Raw genomic sequence first — 17862 nt, forward strand, 5'->3', positions numbered from 1 at the left:
TGGCATGCAAATAGCAGAGGTAGGTCCCAAACCCTGATCTTCTGGAGTACTCTCTCCATTGAGATACTTGGGTCTCTCTTTGTCAGTAATGCAAAGCACTGTCTTGCACCACTGATAACATTATACTTTGCTTGTTGTTAATTTGTTTCCTAATCTTTAAGTGTTGTCAATGTGTACATATTTATTAGACCTCTCAACAGAGGGTATGTTAAACCACAACATTGGTATTATACCAACATAATTTAGATTATGGCAAACTCTATAGACACGACCAGTTTCTTCAATAAAGTATTTCAAGGAAAAAAAAAAAGTAGGTTGGGGTACTTGTGTTAGTTTGTTTTCATACTATTATAAAGAACTGCCCAAGACTGGGTAATTTAAAAGGGAAAGAGGTTGGCTCACGCCTGTAATCCCAGCACTTTGGGATGCTGAGGCGGGCGAATCACGAGGTCAAGAGATCAAGACCCTCCTGGCCAACATGGTGAAACCCCATCTCTACTAAAATACAAAAATTAGCTGGGCATGGTGGCTCATACCTGGAGTCCCAGCTACTCCGGAGGCTGAGGCTGGAGAATTGCTTGAACCTAGGAGGCGTAGGTTGCAGTGAGCCGAGACTGTGGCCACAGCACTCCAGCCTGGCGCCTGGTGACAGAGCAAGACTCTGTCTCAAAAATAAATAAATTAATAAATAAATAATTAAAAGGAAGGAGGTTTAATTGACTCACAGTTCAGCATGGCTGGGGAGGCGTCAGAAAACTTACAGTCATGGCAAAGGCAAAGGGGGAGCAAGGCACCTTTTTCACAAGGCAGCAGGAAGGAGAAGAGTGAGTGAGTAAAGGGGGAAAAGCCCTTAATAAAATCATCAGATCTCCTGAGAACTCACACACTATCAGGAGAACAGTATGGGGGAAAACCACTCCCATAATTCAATTACCTCCACCTGGTCTCTCCCTTGACCCATGGGAATTGGGGGGATTACAGTTCAAGATGAGACTTGGGTGGAGGCACAAAGCCTAACCATATACATTAAAAAACACAAGAGACATACCAACCATTGTATTTTGGAACTTGTTTGGATCCTGATTTGAAAAAACCAACTGAAAAAAACTATTAGACAATCAGAGAAATTTGAACAGTGTATATTTAATGGTATTAAGAAATTATTATTAATTATTAGGTCTAATAAAGGGATTGTGGTTAAATATTTAATTTTTAAAGATTCTTTAAAAAGTGTTTATCTGTTTTTTTGCTTTTGGTTTTTTTTTTTTTGAGACTGAGTCTCTGTCGCCCAGGCCGGAGTGCAGTGGCATGATCTTGGCTCACTGCAACCTCTGCTTTTTGGTTGAAGCTATTCTCACGCCTCAGTCTCCTTGTGCTTCAGCCTCCCAAGTAGCTGGGATTTCAGGCCTGTGCTACCATGCCTGGCTAATTTTTGTAATTTTAGTAGAGTTGGGAGTTTCACCATGTTGGCCAGGCTGGTCTCAAACTTCTGACTCAAGTGATCCGCCCACCTCAGCTGGCCTCCCAAAGTGCTGGGATTACAGGTGTGATCCATCACGGCTGGCCAAAAAGTCTTCATCTTTTAGAAGTACATATCCAAAGAGATGAATCAATGTGATGTTGGGGATTTCCTTCAAAATAAACAGCAGATGAAGATGATTGGTCTTAAGTTGAAATTGTTGAAGCTGGGGTATATAATTCTGCTTTCTTTAAAGTATGTTTGACATCTTCCACAAAATAATGCATTGCTCAATGATGAATCCAAAGGAGGTCATTTCTTTGATTTTATATTGAATAGTGGTTCATTTTAGGAAAGCCTCTGATGGGACCTGAAAGGACTTTAGAAGTAATTAGTCCAATCTCCACATATTCCTCCTTTTCTTTTGGGCAGAAAGCAGAGAAGAAAGAAGGAATAAAAAGGAAGAATCAGAAAGAAGAAGAAGGAGAGAAGAAGAAAACAACAGTGATAATGTATTTTTGCTCTCAAAATAACTTCTAAATTTACAAAACAAGAAAGCGATAGAAAACAGAGATATTATATTATTATATTTCCTCTCGAAATAACTTCCAAATTTACAAAACAAGAAAGCAATAAAAGAAGAAAACAGCGAGATATTATATTATTTCCTATCAAAATAACTTCTAAATTTACAAAACAAGAAAGCAATAGAAGCCAGAACTTCTTTGTCCACTACCACGGTATGTCCTCTACCTAGTACTATCTCTACAGCTTTATTTTTTTTTCTATTATGATGATTTACTCTTTTTTTTCTGAAGCAGAATTATTTCCAAACTTAAGAGTGTCCACAATCGCTCCAACCAATTTGGTTATTTAGGTTTCGAGCTAGATAACCTCCAAAAGAGCTTTGTGTTTGACTTGAACATACGCTTACTGCAATTTGAGAAGTATTTAGGAGGCCGTTCCCTTTACGAGTCTTGAACCATTCCTTAGGTCTGAATTCGGGAGACGTTAAGGGGAAAAAGTCAGCAGGCAGCATCTCAATGCCTTATTTTTGGTTTCGATTTTGCTAATTACTTTGTGATCTGGGGGCGGAAGAACCTATACCTTTATATTTCCTTGCCCACGTGACAATGTTTCTGTTTTCGGGGAATTTCTAAGGTACTGGAAATTCTCGGAGAGTTTACGTCAGCTCCAGCAAGTACAGTAATTACCGTACTGACGCTACTTGTTTTCAAAGGTCGGTAATTAGAGGTGCAGCGTGGGCACGATTTAGGGACTTCAGAGTTTAGATTTAAGTCATTATTTTTCTGTGATTTAATTTTTAAGCAATGTTGACACTGGGTACCTCAACTAAGCTGGGTTTTTTTGTTTTCTTAATTCCCGCGAATATAACTCTCAGGTTGTGGCTGAGGCATAAAACAGGTAATACGCTACACTCACGCTCATTGAAGCCTACGCGGCTTCAGGAAGCGTTTACAGCAGTAATGTGCGCCTGCGCAACTGGTCTCGGACTCAGTCGCCGGGCTCTCCCAGTCCGGCTAGCAGAGGGCGCTGTGAGGTAATGAACGCGTCCTCTTTAGGGCTCTGGAACAGAGCGTAAAAGGGCGGGAGGCGAAGCTTGCTGACGGGCGTTCTAGCCTTGACTGCTCTGTCTCTATCGCCCTTTGTCCTCCAACCTCCCCAGGGCACTGGGCCTGTGGGCCTGGTTGCTAGGCGGAAGCTGGGCGCGGCTGCGGCCGCTGCGGCTGCCCGGGCGTTTGAAAAGCGGCTACGCAGGCGGCAAAAGGTCCTCGGGCGGCGGGCTCGTCTCTGCCTGCAGACTGGCAGGGCTACAGAGCGGAGTTTTCCTTGAGTCGGGGCAGGGTTAGGGTCTGGGCTGGCGGCTCGGGGCAGAGGAACCAGGCGCGCTGCAGCTGTCGGCGGTGGGACCGGGCTGCGGAGCGGGGTCAGGGACAGGGACCGGGGGCGGGCAGTGGGGGTCCCGCCTGGGATACCAGGTTACCCGCGACTCACCCGGACCTCACTTCCCCCCAGCCGACCTCGCCCCCGGACCGCCCATCGCAACCATGGTCTCCAAATCCGACCAACTGCTCATCGTCGTGTCCATCCTAGAAGGTGAGCGAGCGGCCTGAGGCTTGCTTTTGCAGCTGCTGCTTCCCGAGTTTTAAAAGATTAGCGTGGGACCGAGGCCTTGTTAACCTTAAGAACCCTGTCATCTGTGCTTTTGTGGTCCCCACAGACTTGTTCAAAGTTGTACGTAGTGAGGTCTGTTAGGCAATTGATTTAAAAATCTCTCCAGGGATAGGAGAGCTATTAGGGATAAGTGATATTTAGCGTGACTAGCCGTAGCCCCAGAGAATCCTAGAGAAAACGATTTTCATCAGAAGCGGCACGTCGATGGCTTTTATGTATGAGCTGAACGTGTTCCTGAGAGGCGCGTTCTGATCAGCGGTTCCCAATAATATCACTTGTAAGAGCTTTCACTTGAATACAGGTTTCCTGCAATTGCAGAAATGTGGGCGGAGGCCGTTCTTTTTACACCTCTTGGTGGAAGACTCAGGGGACTACAGTCCTTAAGAGGGCATATTACACATTCCTTAAAAAGTGCGTTTTGGATGAATGACATTTGTTTATTGGGAACTCGTTGACTGTCAAGACACTGTTGTATTTTAAGAATTAAACAGTCGTGTTTTTAAAAAGCTAAGGATTTAGCACGGAGAATGTGTCAGCAAATAATTCATCAGGATGTGGAAGACCTGATGAATGACCACCCCAGTGGGGAAGGTTCAACAGAGGAGGTGACATTTTTGGGGGTCCTACAGATGATTACGAATTTGTTGGGTGAAAAAAGAAAGGGCATTCCAGGCAAAGGGAAGAGCAGAGAGCACTTAAGGTATGGAAAAAGCAAGACACGTTTTGCCTTGCTTAATTAAATTCATTTGGTAAATGTTGCTTAAATTCAGCATGGTTGGAGAACAGATTTGCAAGAAAGTTGGGGGCGTAGGAGATAACAGGTGAATTGAGGACAGTTTGCGAATAATATGTTAAGAAGGAGTCATCTGGAGCCAGAGCAGAGTACTGGCTGCATTTTTCCCCCATGGGAGGGTATTTTGTAAAGGCCTGGCAGTGTGTGAGGGGTGAGAGCGAAGGAAAGATTGTAAACCTAATTTTTGAATTTTGGAGCTGACTGACCAGAAGCCCTTAGTTGGAGCACTATTAACTGTTAGATTACTTATTGTTTAAAAACATAGGACTGAAATAACCTTAAAATTTGGTTAACAACAGTTTTTAGACTTTAAACTGACCATGCTATGAGAAAACAAATATCTCCTTTCCCTCCAAGGATGTAGAGGTCTGCCTACTTGGGGAGGTCACAGCACACACTATGTTGGGGTATAATATATTTACAATATGTAATATGAACTGTAAATACAGGTTTGAGGCTAGAGTGGGCGGGACGGCTGAAGTTCTTTGAGTAATAAGCTTTAGATATGTGACAATAGAGTTCTAGGTGATTGGACACCCCAGGCCAGTCTGACAACCCAGGACATATATGAATTCATATGGGGAAGCTAGTTTTAGAGCAGCAGAAAATGAGGTGATAAGAGAGGCCTCTGTTAGAGCTAATTGGGAGAGCTGTGTGATGTGTGTTAATACTCCTAATACAGAGTTTCAATGAGAGGCTCAGGCTTAAACTCACAAGGTTAGCAGTCAAGGTCTTTCTGACCAGCTTAATTCCCAACGAAGTAGCTTGTGCCAGGGTGAGCATGGTGGGTGGAACATTGAAAAGATCAGCAAGATGACCAGGGTAGAGGAAGGTGAATATTTAGAAATACCATGGTGAGAAATGAGCTTGTACAACTAGACCGAAAAGGCCTTGGAGGATCTTGAAAGCCAGTTTAGAAATAATATTCTAAGAAACAGGTTGTTAGCATATATTCCAGAATAGGAGAATGCTTTTCTAGATTCAGTTTAGTAGCAGTGTGCAGGGAAGAGAACCTGGAGTCAAGGATGTCAGTTAGGTTGTTATGACAAACATAACCAAAACAAGCATGTGGTCCTCCCTCCAAACTATTCTTCTCTTTTGTTTGTATTGTATTTCCATTCATCATAACCATGCTGTTGCCTCAAGCCAAGAACCTAGGAGTCATCCTCAGCCTGGATTCATTCTCCATTTCTAACTTCCAAATGGTCACCAAGTATAATTGATTTTATTTTCTGAATAATCATAAATACTGCATACAAATTTTTAAATAAATGAGTTTTCATCGTGAGTGCCTTGGTTTGGAGCCCTCATTATCCACGTAATTTATTGTAACAATCTTTTCAGTAGTCTGATTCTTAAATGTTTTCTTCCTTTCCAGAAATATCTAGACTGCCTCCATTACTAACTGGGGATAATCTTTCTGAAATGCAAATCTGATTTTCTTAAAGTCCTTCAGTATCCTAAAGGGTAATGTCTGTATTTCTTAGAATGGCATACATCGCCCTTTGTGATAGACCTCATTGCCTACCTTTTTAGTCTCTTCTCCCCTTATGTATTCTTCCTAGCCCTTCAGCTATATTGAGTTACTTGCAATTTCTTGACTACACTTTTAGACATGCCCTTTATTCAAAAGAAAATGGTTAAGCTTTTACCATGAACAAAATTTGGGCTATGTACTAGATTTCAAGGATGAAAAAGACAGTTTCTGTTCTCACTGTATCATTGTCCACAGTGAGGCGGGCACCTGTTTGTTCCACTTCACATCCTCTGTTCTCAAGCCTGTTGGAAGCTATTAGTTATAATAATATGGAAAATATAGGTCATTTGACATATATGACATTCATTTGGGGAAGCTAGGTATCTTTTGGAGCCCCAGAAAATGAGGTCCTGAGAGGGAGAGCAATGCGATGTGTGAGGTCCTGAGAGCGAGCGATGCGGTGAGTAGCAGCAGGGATTTGTTTACTTAATCAGTGGATAAAATGCCCTTCACTAAGATCCACCTTACCAGATTTATAAACAGGAGGACCAGTTGACTCAGTGCAAGATTCTTAGTGCTTCTTTGTTGATGTTCTTTATCTTCCTGTTTTCAGTTTTTTTGGTTTGTTTCTCTTAACTAGACCCTCAGTTTTTTAAGGGCAGGTATTCTGTTTTGCTCCTTTTGCATCCTACCATCTGATATAATACCTAATTTTGAACACGGCTTCAATAAACATTGAACAAATGGGGTTTGGCAGTACAAATGAAAAGTGACGTATAGAAAGAATATTTGAATATTTCTTGATAGTATACAACGCTGTCCTTGGGAATAGAATGAAGGAATCCATGTGCCTATTTTTCTTTAGCTAATTTGGAAAGTATTCTTAACTGAGTTAACAGAAAAATTAAGATGCAGGCAAGTTTGTTTTTACTAATTTATTTCCCAGCTCTTCAGATGACTGCTGTCTATTAAATACTGCTATTGTAATATCTAAAATTTGTGTAATCACATACTTTAATTCCAGATGTTGAGATCATTCCTACTCAAAGTGTGAACCAAGGACAGCAACATTCACACCACCTGTGATCTTATCAGAAATGTGGAATCTTAGGCCCACCCTAAATCTACTGAGTCACAATCTACATTTTAACAAGATCCCTAGGTGATTCATGTGCACACTAATGTTTGAGAAGCACAATTTATAAATTATAGTTTTCCATTTGATTCATGTTTCTTATGAATTATGAAAGTGGGGGCATATGTGGGTCTGCGTTACTGAGGTAGCTTATGGAATGCATGTCAACCACGCTTAACAGGTATCAGTTTTAAAAAACCCATGCTAGGCTGCGTGTGTTCGCTTATGCCTGTAATCCCAGCACTTTGGGAGGCCAAGGTGGGTAGATCACCTGAGGTCAGGAGTTCCAGCATGGTGAAATCCCATCTCTATTGAAAATACAAAAATTAGCTGGGTGTGGTGGCGTGGGTCTGTAATCCCAGCTACTAGGGAGGCTGAGGTGGGAGAATCACATGAAGGTGGGAGAATCACATGAAGCTGGGAGGCGGAGGTTGCAGTGAGCCCAGATTGCACCACTGTCTCCAGCCTGGGTGACAGAATAATGTTCCATCTCAAAAAAAACCCAAACAAGCCAAAAGACACATGCTAAATTATCCTGTTTGATTTTTGTACACTTTTGATTAATCTGTATAGTCTTGTTTCTCCAGGTCGCCATTTCCCCAAACGTCCAAAGCACATGCTTGTAGTGGAAGCAAAGTTTGATGGCGAACAGTTGGCTACTGATCCTGTGGACCACACTGACCAGCCAGAATTTGCTACTGAGTTAGCCTGGGAAATTGACAGGAAAGCACTTCATCAGCACAGGTGATTATCATTTTCATTTTATAGTAGCTTCTTGATTGGTTTCTTATTTTTCAGGCTGTTATAAATAAATACAGGTTGAATATCCCTTATCTAAAATATTTGGGACCAGAAGTGTTTCAGATTTTAGAATATCTGCATATACAAAATAAGATGGCTTGGGGATGGGATCCAATCTAAACATGAAATTTATTTGTTTGACATTATACACATAGTTTAAAGGTAGTTTTATATAATATTTTAAATACATTTTTTCATGAAGTGAAGTATGTGTTAAATGCTTGTGTATGGAATTTTCCGTCTGTGGCATGATGTCAGCACTCAACATTTTAGAATTTGGAGCATTTCAAATTAGGAATGTTCAACTTATAATTTTATATCTCACATAGTAATAATTATAATTATTGAGTGTTTTTTTAACGTGACAGGAAGTTTTTAAAGTACTTTGCAATAATAATAGTTACATATTGGAACAACACTATGAAGTTGGTATTTTAATTCCCCCATATTACAGATGAGGAAACCAATGCCTGAGATATTAAGCGTTAATAACTTGCTTTAAGTCTGTTAGCTTGGTAGTGGTAGAGCCCAGCCAGTCCAGCTCCAGAGCCTAAGCTTTTCTACTATACTTACACTGAGCTGTTTGGGTTTTTTTTTTCCCCTCATGTGCAAGACAGTAGATAGTCTAGAAATACCTTGATGATACTTATTCAGTATTAAGTATGGTTGGAATTCATTGTAATTTCTGTTAATTTACTTATTGTATATTTACCTGGCTTGCCTATGATATACAGAGGGGTATCTAATGAAAAGTTATGAAAGTAATTATATCAGGGATTTTTGTAATTAAGTTAATTTGATTTTAAACAAAAACACTTTATTAGTATATAAAATAAAGTTAAATATATTTTATGGCCTCTATGACTGGAAGCAGGCAACAACAATAAAAGCAATATTCTGATTTATTAAAGGATTGAAAATATATTTTCTTCAGGGAAACATGTTACCACTTTAGTACTTGCTTGTTCTCAGTACTAGACTAAATCAAAATGGAAAGTTAAAAATGGAAAACAAGGAAAAATCTATTTGCTTCTATTGCTAGGTTAGTCCATGGATTTATTTGAAGAAGTATTGCATTCTTAGAGGATATCAGTGTTGGATTTCCTTTCAGTGGTGTCTGGAATGGAGTCCTGCTGTGAGCTGTTAGGGCTTCCATTGTGTTAGTGCCAGGTTAGCACCACTCTGATTGTTGTAGGCTGAGAAAATACAGATAAATCGAGTTTCTAAGTGATAATTTTGTGCCAAGTGCAGTTCTATAATCCACTAGTTAAAAGCACTGGCAAAATCTATTCAGCTTAATGCATGAGGCAGTTTAGGGGTTCCTAGCTAAAACAGAACTCACGCTGTGCAAGCCAGTATTGTGCTTACAGAACATAGTCATGTCTTGTATTATTTAATTTTTCATAATTTATATTTAATTTCTGTTTGTTTTTTAGCTACAAAAGAGCTGTAAGCATGTATGTATATTTGTAATTCTATATATGTTACAGTATAAAATAAAATAGGTCCTGAAAGTTCATGGTAATTTTTTACTTTTAGAAGGTTTTATACATTACAGAAGCTTGAGAAACATTGATCTACATGATGGCTTCTTAGATGAAAGAATGTAAAAGATTTTTATATGCTTTGTATATTATTTAGTTGATGTAGAGGTTTGTAGATATAATTAATAGTTCTTGCCTGTTGAGTTTTTTAGATGATATGAAATATAGTTTAACAGAATTATAAGTATCTCGATAATGGACAATATTTTCAAGATTAATAGAAAGTTTAATTTTTTTTTTTTTTTTTTTTGAGACGGAGTTTCGCTCTTGTTACCCAGGCTGGAGTGCAATGGTGCGATCTCGGCTCACCGCAACCTCCGCCTCCTGGGTTCAGGCAATTCTCCTGCCTCAGCCTCCTGAGTAGCTGGGATTACAGGCATGCGCCACCATGCGCAGCGAATTTTTTGTATTTTTAGTAGAGACAGGGTTTCACCATGTTCACCAGGATGGTCTCGATCTTTTGACCTTGTGATCCACCTGCCTTGGCCTCCCAAAGTGCTGGGATTACAGGCTTGAGCCACCGCGCCCGGCCAGAAAGTTTAATTATTAAACAAAAGCCATTTTGTTTATCATGTTTTGTTACAGGCTGCAGCGTACTCCTATCAAACTCCAGTGTTTTGCCTTGGATTCTATAACATCAGCCAAGGAAACTATAGGTTACATCATTCTGGATTTAAGAACTGCTCAAGAAACAAAGCAGGTATTGCCCTTTTGATGTTTTGCTAGTGATTATGTTAGTTTATTATTTTCAGTAGATATCAGATTGATGAAAAGGACATGAATACTGATCAATCATAGGCTTGAGCCAATATGGCAGTTCTTTTTTTGTTGTTTTTGAGACAGTCTCGCTGTCACCCAGGCCGGAGTGCAGTAGCACGACCTTGGCTCACTGCAACCTTCACTTACTGGGTTCAAGCAATTCTCCCTGCCTCAGCCTCTCAAGTAGCTGGGATTATGGGCACTTACCACCATGCCTGGCTAATTTTTGTATTTTTAGTAGGGATGGGGTTTTGCCATGTTGGCCAGGCTGGTTTCAAACTCCTGACCTCAGGTGATTTGCCCACCTTGGCCTCCCAAAGTGCTGGGATTACAGGCGTGAGCCACTGTACCTGGCCAGTATAGCAGTTCTTATGTTTTAGTTTATGAATTTGATTTAGAAAATCTCAACGTTTTAATCATTTTCTTGACCAAGAACTGTCTTTTTAAAAAAAAAAATCTCTGAACTTACTTGTATCCAAGTTGCTTGGACACTTGAAGCTTAACATGCCTAACCCCTGAACTTTCCTTTTAAAGGTGGTTGGTCCTCTTCCAGTGTTCCTTGCTTTAGTGAATTGTCACCATTCTCCTTTCAGCTACACAAGTTAGAAATACAAAGTCTTCCTTAACATTTTTCCTTTTCCCTCCTCCATGACCACCTGTTGCAGTTGTTTTTTTTTTCCCTCCTGATCCATATGCTATTCTGGTTTTCACTGCTGCCACTCCAACCTCAGCCACTATTGTTTCTTACCTTGGCTATCCTAATAGCTTCTTATTGGTTTCCCTGCTTTCTGCTCCTTGCATAGCCGTCAGAGCAAGTGAACTTACTAAAACACACTTGATGTTATCTAATGAGTACCTCTCTGCCCCCCTACTCTCAAAGAAAAGAACTCAGAATCCTGATTCCTGTGATAGCAACTTTTATTACTTAACACGCTGCTGCTTAGGGCTTTTTAAGTATCCCCTTACCCTTTTGTATGTGACTGACTTTAGAAATCTCCCTTGCAGTTTTTCTGAATGTCTTGGGTCATAATTTTCTTACGGAAAAAAAGGAAAAAAAAATTAAAACAATGTCTTTTATTTTAAACTTTTTTCTTGATTTGAATCTTAAATTGGGATTCTGTGAAGAAAAATTTATCTCTTACTAACATTTTTGCTGCTGGTAGCATTGATCGGTCAGCCTATCCCAAAGTTGGAATAATTTAAAAGAAACTGACATTTTAAAATGCTTAAAAAGAGGACTTGTTTTACCCCCATCCTTGGTACTCGTTACCTCCCTGCCCCTAGATCTTATCCTGAAAAAGTTTTTCCTTCTTTAGTTTTCCCTTTGACTGGGCCCTGATGTTTCTCTTAACCACCTTCTCTCTTATAACGTGCAAGTGTCTGGAAGACACTTGTGCAGTCAGTTTAGTTGCAGAGAAGGTAAATCCTTTTAAGAGGATGGTATCTGAAGGATGAGATCATGTCTGTGAATACTCTTGCCATTCTTTGTCCCCTTGTTTAGTGCTTTAGGACAGTTTGTCAACATATTTGTAATCAAAGTTAGGGAGAAATGGCTTAGTTATTTAAACCAAAGGCTGTATTGCCTATTCTCTCCTGTTTGCCAGCATAAATATTTGCAATTGGACACTACAATATTTGAAGTTCAAAATAAATTGATTTTCTGTAAATAAATATAAACACACACAAAAAATCCAGATTTATTTTTCTCAGTTATATAACAGAGAAAGTCATGAATTCTCTCAGTAGCTGGAAATCTTTCTTTCAGGCTTATATTGAAAATTATAACATATTTGTTCTCAGAAATACCACAACCAACTATATTATGCATTTTTATGTTTAAAAATTAGGGTGATTTTTATTTAAATCTATGGTCTACCTAATTCTATTTTACTTACCAAACCTGACTTGAATATGAAATAGCAGTGTAAGCACCATTTCTTATGTCTTTACACAACAAAGACAGTATAAGCACGATCTAATATATCTTTATATAGGAAATTATCAGAGTACAAAATGCTGTTTCCATGTATTGAAATGGTGTTCCCACTGACCAGTGGCTCCTGCACAGATAATACATGTACCATGATATTTTTCAGGTTGTCTTGAACACTAGAATTTCTGAGGTTGCTCTAGTGAGGATATTCAAATAATTTAGGATGCTTCGTTCTGTAAGAAGGCTTTTGTTTCAATATCAATTAAAATTACCTGGGGTTCGTAATCAACCACTCCACCATTAGGCCTTGACTTTAGTATTTTGTTAATGCTCTTTGTTAACACTAATAAGATTTTCTTTTCTTTTCTTTTTGTTTTTTTGAGACAGGGTCTCCCTCCTGTTGCTCAGGCTGGAGGGCAGTGGTACCATCATGGCTCACTGCAGCTTCAATTTTTCGGGCTCAAGCAATCCTCCCATCTCAGCCTCCCAGGTGCTGGGATTACAGGCATGCACCACCATGCCTGGCTAATTTTTTGTATTTTTAGTAGAGACAGATGGCGTTTTGCTATATTGCCCAGGCTCGTCTTGAACACCGGGACTCAAGTGATCTGCCTGCCTCGGCCTTCCAAAGTGTTGGGCTTATAGGCATGAGCCATCCATCCAAGATTTTCCTCTGCTTATTGATATTTAAGCAGAACAAAGTAGATCTATGGCAGAAAGAAAAGGAAAAGGTATAACTTAAAAATGTGAGAAGATAGAGGTTAGAGAAGCAGAAAATTGGTAGTGTTTTTGTTTAAGGGATGAGGTAAGATTGGGGGTATAAGGTGAAAGGTAGAAAGAAATACGTTTTCTTCTTTTTAATATTTTACCTCTTGAAGCATAAGAAGACAAGCAAAGGAAACAATCTAAACTTCTATGTAGTTTTTCCAGAGGGAAATTCAGTTGATGGCTTCCTAAGCAGTATTAATTCGTTTTGAGAAAATGTGAAAAAACAAATTTTATAGAGGATAAAGTACTGAAAAACTACAGGAAATTTATTTAGAATCATATAGCATTTCCCAATACATTTTTCTCCCTATTAACTACTAGGTATTTTGTTATTTTGTTATTCTCTAGGCACCAAAATGGTACCAGTTGCTGAGTAATAAATACACCAAATTCAAGTCTGAGATACAGATAAGCATTGCTTTGGAAACAGATACAAAGGCACCAGTGGATAGCTTTAAAGCAAAGGGAGCTCCCCCTCGAGATGGAAAAGGTTTGTGCATCATCTACAAAAACATTCTCTGAGAAGTTCCGTCTTTGGACTAGAGCTTTAGGTAGAGGTAGTGTTATAGGGAGATATATGCAGGGTATAAACTGTGCATCAGACAAATATTATGACATTGTTACACATGCAGCACTTGTTGCTCTTAGCTCTTGTTTACAAATCTTAGAAATAGCAAAAGTTTTTCCTTATTTGATATATAATAGAACAAAGCATAGCTTTGTATCATTTTAAAAATGTGCTACTTAGGACAGTTCTCTTCCTCTGATGAGTCCAGGAAAGCCCAAAATGGTCATGCTGCTATCTAGTTATTAACTCAACTGTAGTTTAACAAAACCATTATGTTTTTTTCTTTTTTAATTAATAAACTTTGTTTTTTAGAGCAGTTTTAGTTTCACCATAAAATTGAGCAGAGAGTACTGAGAGTTCTCCTATATACTCCCTGTCCCCACGTACTTGCAGCCTCTCTTGCTATCAACATGCCACAGCAGAGTGGTGATATTACAATGCATGAACATGTCATATCATTCATATCAGTGTCACCCGAGGTCCATACTTTACATTAGGGTTCCCTCTTGGTGTTGTACATTCTATGGGTTTTGACAAATGTAAATAATTTGTATCCATTATTATAGTATCATACAGAATAGTTTCACTACTCTAAAAATCATCTGTGCTCCACCTATTCATCCCTCCCTGCTCCCAGCCCCTTGGCAACTATTGATCTTTTTTACTATCTCCATAGTTTTGCCTTTTCCAGAATGTCATATAGTTGGAATAATATAGTATGTAGGCTTTTCCAGATCGGTTTCTTTCCCTTAGTCTTAAGTGTATGTAAGATTACTTCACATCTTTGCATGGCTTGATAGCTCTTTTCTTTTGAGTGCTGGGTAATATTCAATTATCTGGACGTATCACAGCTTATTTTTCCACTCAGCTACTAAGGGACATCTTGGTTGCTTCTAACTTTTGGAAATTATGAATAAAGCTGCTGTAAACTGCTGTAAACATCTGTGTGCAGGTTTTTGTGTGGACAGTTTTCAGTTCATTTGGGTAAATATCCAGGCTTGCAATTGTTGGATCATCTGGTAAGAGTATGTTTAGTTCTGTAAGAAATATCCACACTATCTTCCAAAGTGGCTGTGCTATTTGGCATTCCCACCAGCAATGAATGAGATTCTTGTTGCTCCATAGTCTTACCAGAATTTCGTGGTGGTAGTGTTTTGAATTTTGGCCATTCTACTAGGTATATCATAGTACTGCTTTATTATTTTAGTTTGCATTTCCTCAATGACATAGGATGTTGAGTATGTTTACATATGCTTACCTACCATGTGTATATCTTTTTTGAGATGTCCGCTCAGGTCTTTGGCCCATTTTTTTTGATTGGGTTGTTCATTTTCTTATTGAATTTTAAGAGTTCTTTGAATATTTTGGATAATAGTCCTTTATCAGATATGTATTTTATTTTCTTATTATTTATTTTTTATTTTATTTTTTCCCAATATGTGGCTTATCTTCTCGTTCTCTTGACATTGTCTTTCTCAGAGCAGAAGTTTTACATTTTAATGATGTCCAGCTTATCAGTTGTTTCATTCATGGATTGTGCCTTTGCAGGTATATTTGAAAAATTGTTGCCACCACCCAAGGCCATCTAGGTTTCTCTTTTATTATCATCTAGGATTTTTATAGTTTTGCAGTTTATATTTAGGTCTGTAATACATTCTGAGTTAATTTTTAGAAAGGTTGTAAGGCCTATGTCTAGAGTTACCTTTTGCATGTAGATGTCCAGTAGTTCCAGCACCATTTGTTGAAAAGACTTTCTTTATTCCGTTGCATTGCCTTTGCTCCTTCGTCAAGGATCAGTTGACTGTACTATACTTATGTAATTCTATTTCTGGTCTCTATATTATGTTCCATTGATCTGTTTGTCTGTCAGTGCAACACTGTCTTGACTACTGTAGCTTCAAGTAAGACTTGAAGTCACTGTCAGTCTCTGACTCTATTATTTTTCTTCAATATTGAATTGGCTATTCTGGTTCTTTTGCTTCTCCATATAAATTTAAGAATTAGTTTATCAGTATCTACAAAATAATTTACTGGGATTTTTATTGGGATTGTGTTGAATCCATAGATAAACACGTTGGGAAGAACTGACATCTTGACAATATTGAGTCTTCCTATTGTGAACATGCATTATCTCCGTTTATTTAGTTATTCGAGCTCTTTTACTGGAGTTTCATAATTTTCTTCATATAGATCTTACATATTTTGTTAAATTTATATCTAAGTACTTTATTTTTGGGAGTGTTCACGTAAATTTTATTTGTTCATTGCTGGTATGTAAGAAAGCTGTTGACTTTTGTGTGTTAATCTTGTATCTTGTAACCTTGCCATAATCACTTGTGCGGTTTTATTTGTTTTATTTTTTGAGAAAGGGTCTCACTCTGTCACCCAAGCTGGAGTGCAGTGGCATGATCTCAGCTGTGCTCAACCCCCGCCTCCTAGGTTCAAATGTTCTCCTGCCTCAGCCTCCCACGTAGCTGGGACTACAGGTGCACGCCACCATGCTTAGCTAATTTTTTGTATTTTACTAGAGAACAGCTTTCACTGCATTTGCCAGGCTGGTCTCAAACTACTGACCTCAGCTGATGAACCTGCTTCAGCCTCCCAAAGTGCTGGGATTACAGGCGTGAGCCACCACACCTGGCCTTTTCTTAAATTCTTTTTTGTTGTTGTTGATTCTTTCCACAGATTTTTTACATAAACATGTCCTCTGTGAACAAAGACAATTATATTTCTTCTTTCCTAATCTGTATACTTTTTATTTCCTATTCTTTTGCGTTAGTAAGTCTGTAAGTATGATGTTGAAAAGGAATGGTGAGAAGGGACATCCTTGTTTTGTACCTGCTCTTGAATCCTTCAGGCTTTTCACCATTAAGTGCAATGTTAGCTGTAGGTTTTTAAGTATTCTTTATTAACTTGAGGAAGTTTCCTTGTAATTCTGGTTTATTGAGAGTTTTTATCATTAATAGATAATAGATTTTGTCAAATACTTTTTCTGTATCTATTGATAAGATTATGTGATTGTTTTCTTCATTTGGTTGTTGATGTGATGGATTATATTAATTGATTTTTGAATGTTGAACCAGCCTTATATACCTGGGATAAATCCCACTTGGTCATGGTGTATAGTTTTTCATCTTTTGAAAATCTTTTTATAGAGATGGGGTCTGCCCATGTTGCCCAGACTGGTCTTGAACTCCTGGGCTCAAGTGGTCCTCCCACCTCAGCCTCCCAAAGTGCCAGAATTACAGGTGTGAGCCACCATGCCTGACCTGTAATTCTTTTTACACACTGTTGGATTTGATTTGCTAATATTTTGTTGAAGATTTTTGGATTTGCATTCATGAGAGATATTGATCTGTGTTTTTTGTTTGTTTTATTTTCTTTATTGTAAAGTCTTTGATTTTGGTATTAGGATGATGCTGGCCTCATGGAGTGAGTTAGGAAGTATTCTCTATGTTTCTATCTTCTGGAAGAGACTATAGAGAATTGGTGTAATTTCTCTCTTAAATGTTTGGTGAAATTCACCAGTGAACAACACATCTAGACCTGGTGTTTTCTGTTTGGGAAGGTTATTGATTATTGACTCAATTTCTCTAATAGATATAGGCCTATTCAGATTGTCTAATTCCTCTTGTGCGAGTTTTAGCATATTATACCTTTCAAGGAATTGGTCTGTTTCATCTAGATTATCAAATTTGTGGGCATAGACTTGTTCATAGTATTCCTTTATTATTTTAATATCCATAAGCTCTGTAGTGATACCATCTTTCATTTTTGATATTGGTAATTAGTATCCTTTCTTTCTTCTTTTTTTTTTATTATTGAGCCTGGCTAGAGGCTTATTGATTTCATTTATCTTTTCAGAGAACGAGCTTTTGATTTTATTAATTTTTCTCTATTGATTTCCTGTCTTCAGTTTCATTAATTTGCCCTAATTTTTATCATTCTCTTCTGCTTACTTTGGACCTTCGTTGCTCTTCTTTTTCTGGTTTCCCAAGGTGGAAGCTTAGGTGTTTGATTTTTAGATCTTCTCTTCTAATAAACATATGCATTTAATGCTATAAATCTTCCTCTAAGCACTGCTTTCGTTGCATCTCACAATTTTTGCTGTGTTTTGAATTTCATTTAGTTCAAGATATTTTTAATTTCTCGAGATTTCTTTTTAACCCATGTGTTATTTAAAAGTATGTTGTTTAATCTCCAAGTATTTGGGGATTTTTCAGCTATCTCTGTTACTGATTTCTGGTTTATGTAGTCTGAGAGCAGACATGATTACTGTTCTTAAATTTATTAGGGTGTGTTTTATGGCCCAGAATTGTTCTGTGTTGGTGAACTTTCTATGTAAGCTTGAGAGAATGTATATTCTGCTGCTGTTGTTTGAAGTGGTCTATAGATGTCCATTGCATCAGTTGATTGATAATGTTGAGTT

At 38.4% G+C, this 17862-nt stretch overlaps 1 protein-coding gene across 5 annotated transcripts in view; it reads left to right on the top strand.

The window, feature by feature from the left end:
• The first annotated feature begins 2981 nt into the window (after nucleotides 1-2981).
• The window catches only part of CEP120 (centrosomal protein 120), an 80811-nt gene continuing 65930 nt past the window's right edge, over nucleotides 2982-17862 (top strand). The window contains exons 1-5 of one of the 5 annotated variants that reach the window (XM_032267918.1): nucleotides 2982-3020; nucleotides 3497-3577; nucleotides 7648-7804; nucleotides 9991-10105; nucleotides 13214-13355. In XM_032267918.1, the coding sequence (XP_032123809.1) occupies nucleotides 3529-3577; nucleotides 7648-7804; nucleotides 9991-10105; nucleotides 13214-13355 (463 nt within the window). In that variant the 5' untranslated portion in view covers nucleotides 2982-3020; nucleotides 3497-3528. Of the gene's footprint in view, nucleotides 3021-3117; nucleotides 3578-7647; nucleotides 7805-9990; nucleotides 10106-13213; nucleotides 13356-17862 lie in introns of those variants that run through there. The other 4 variants (XM_032267759.1, XM_032267687.1, XM_032267835.1 and 1 more) reach the window with 4 other exon arrangements.

This window comes from Sapajus apella, unplaced genomic scaffold, assembly GCF_009761245.1.
Source record: "Sapajus apella isolate SASKATOON/1434 unplaced genomic scaffold, GSC_monkey_1.0 scaffold1, whole genome shotgun sequence".
Taxonomy (NCBI): domain Eukaryota; kingdom Metazoa; phylum Chordata; class Mammalia; order Primates; family Cebidae; genus Sapajus; species Sapajus apella.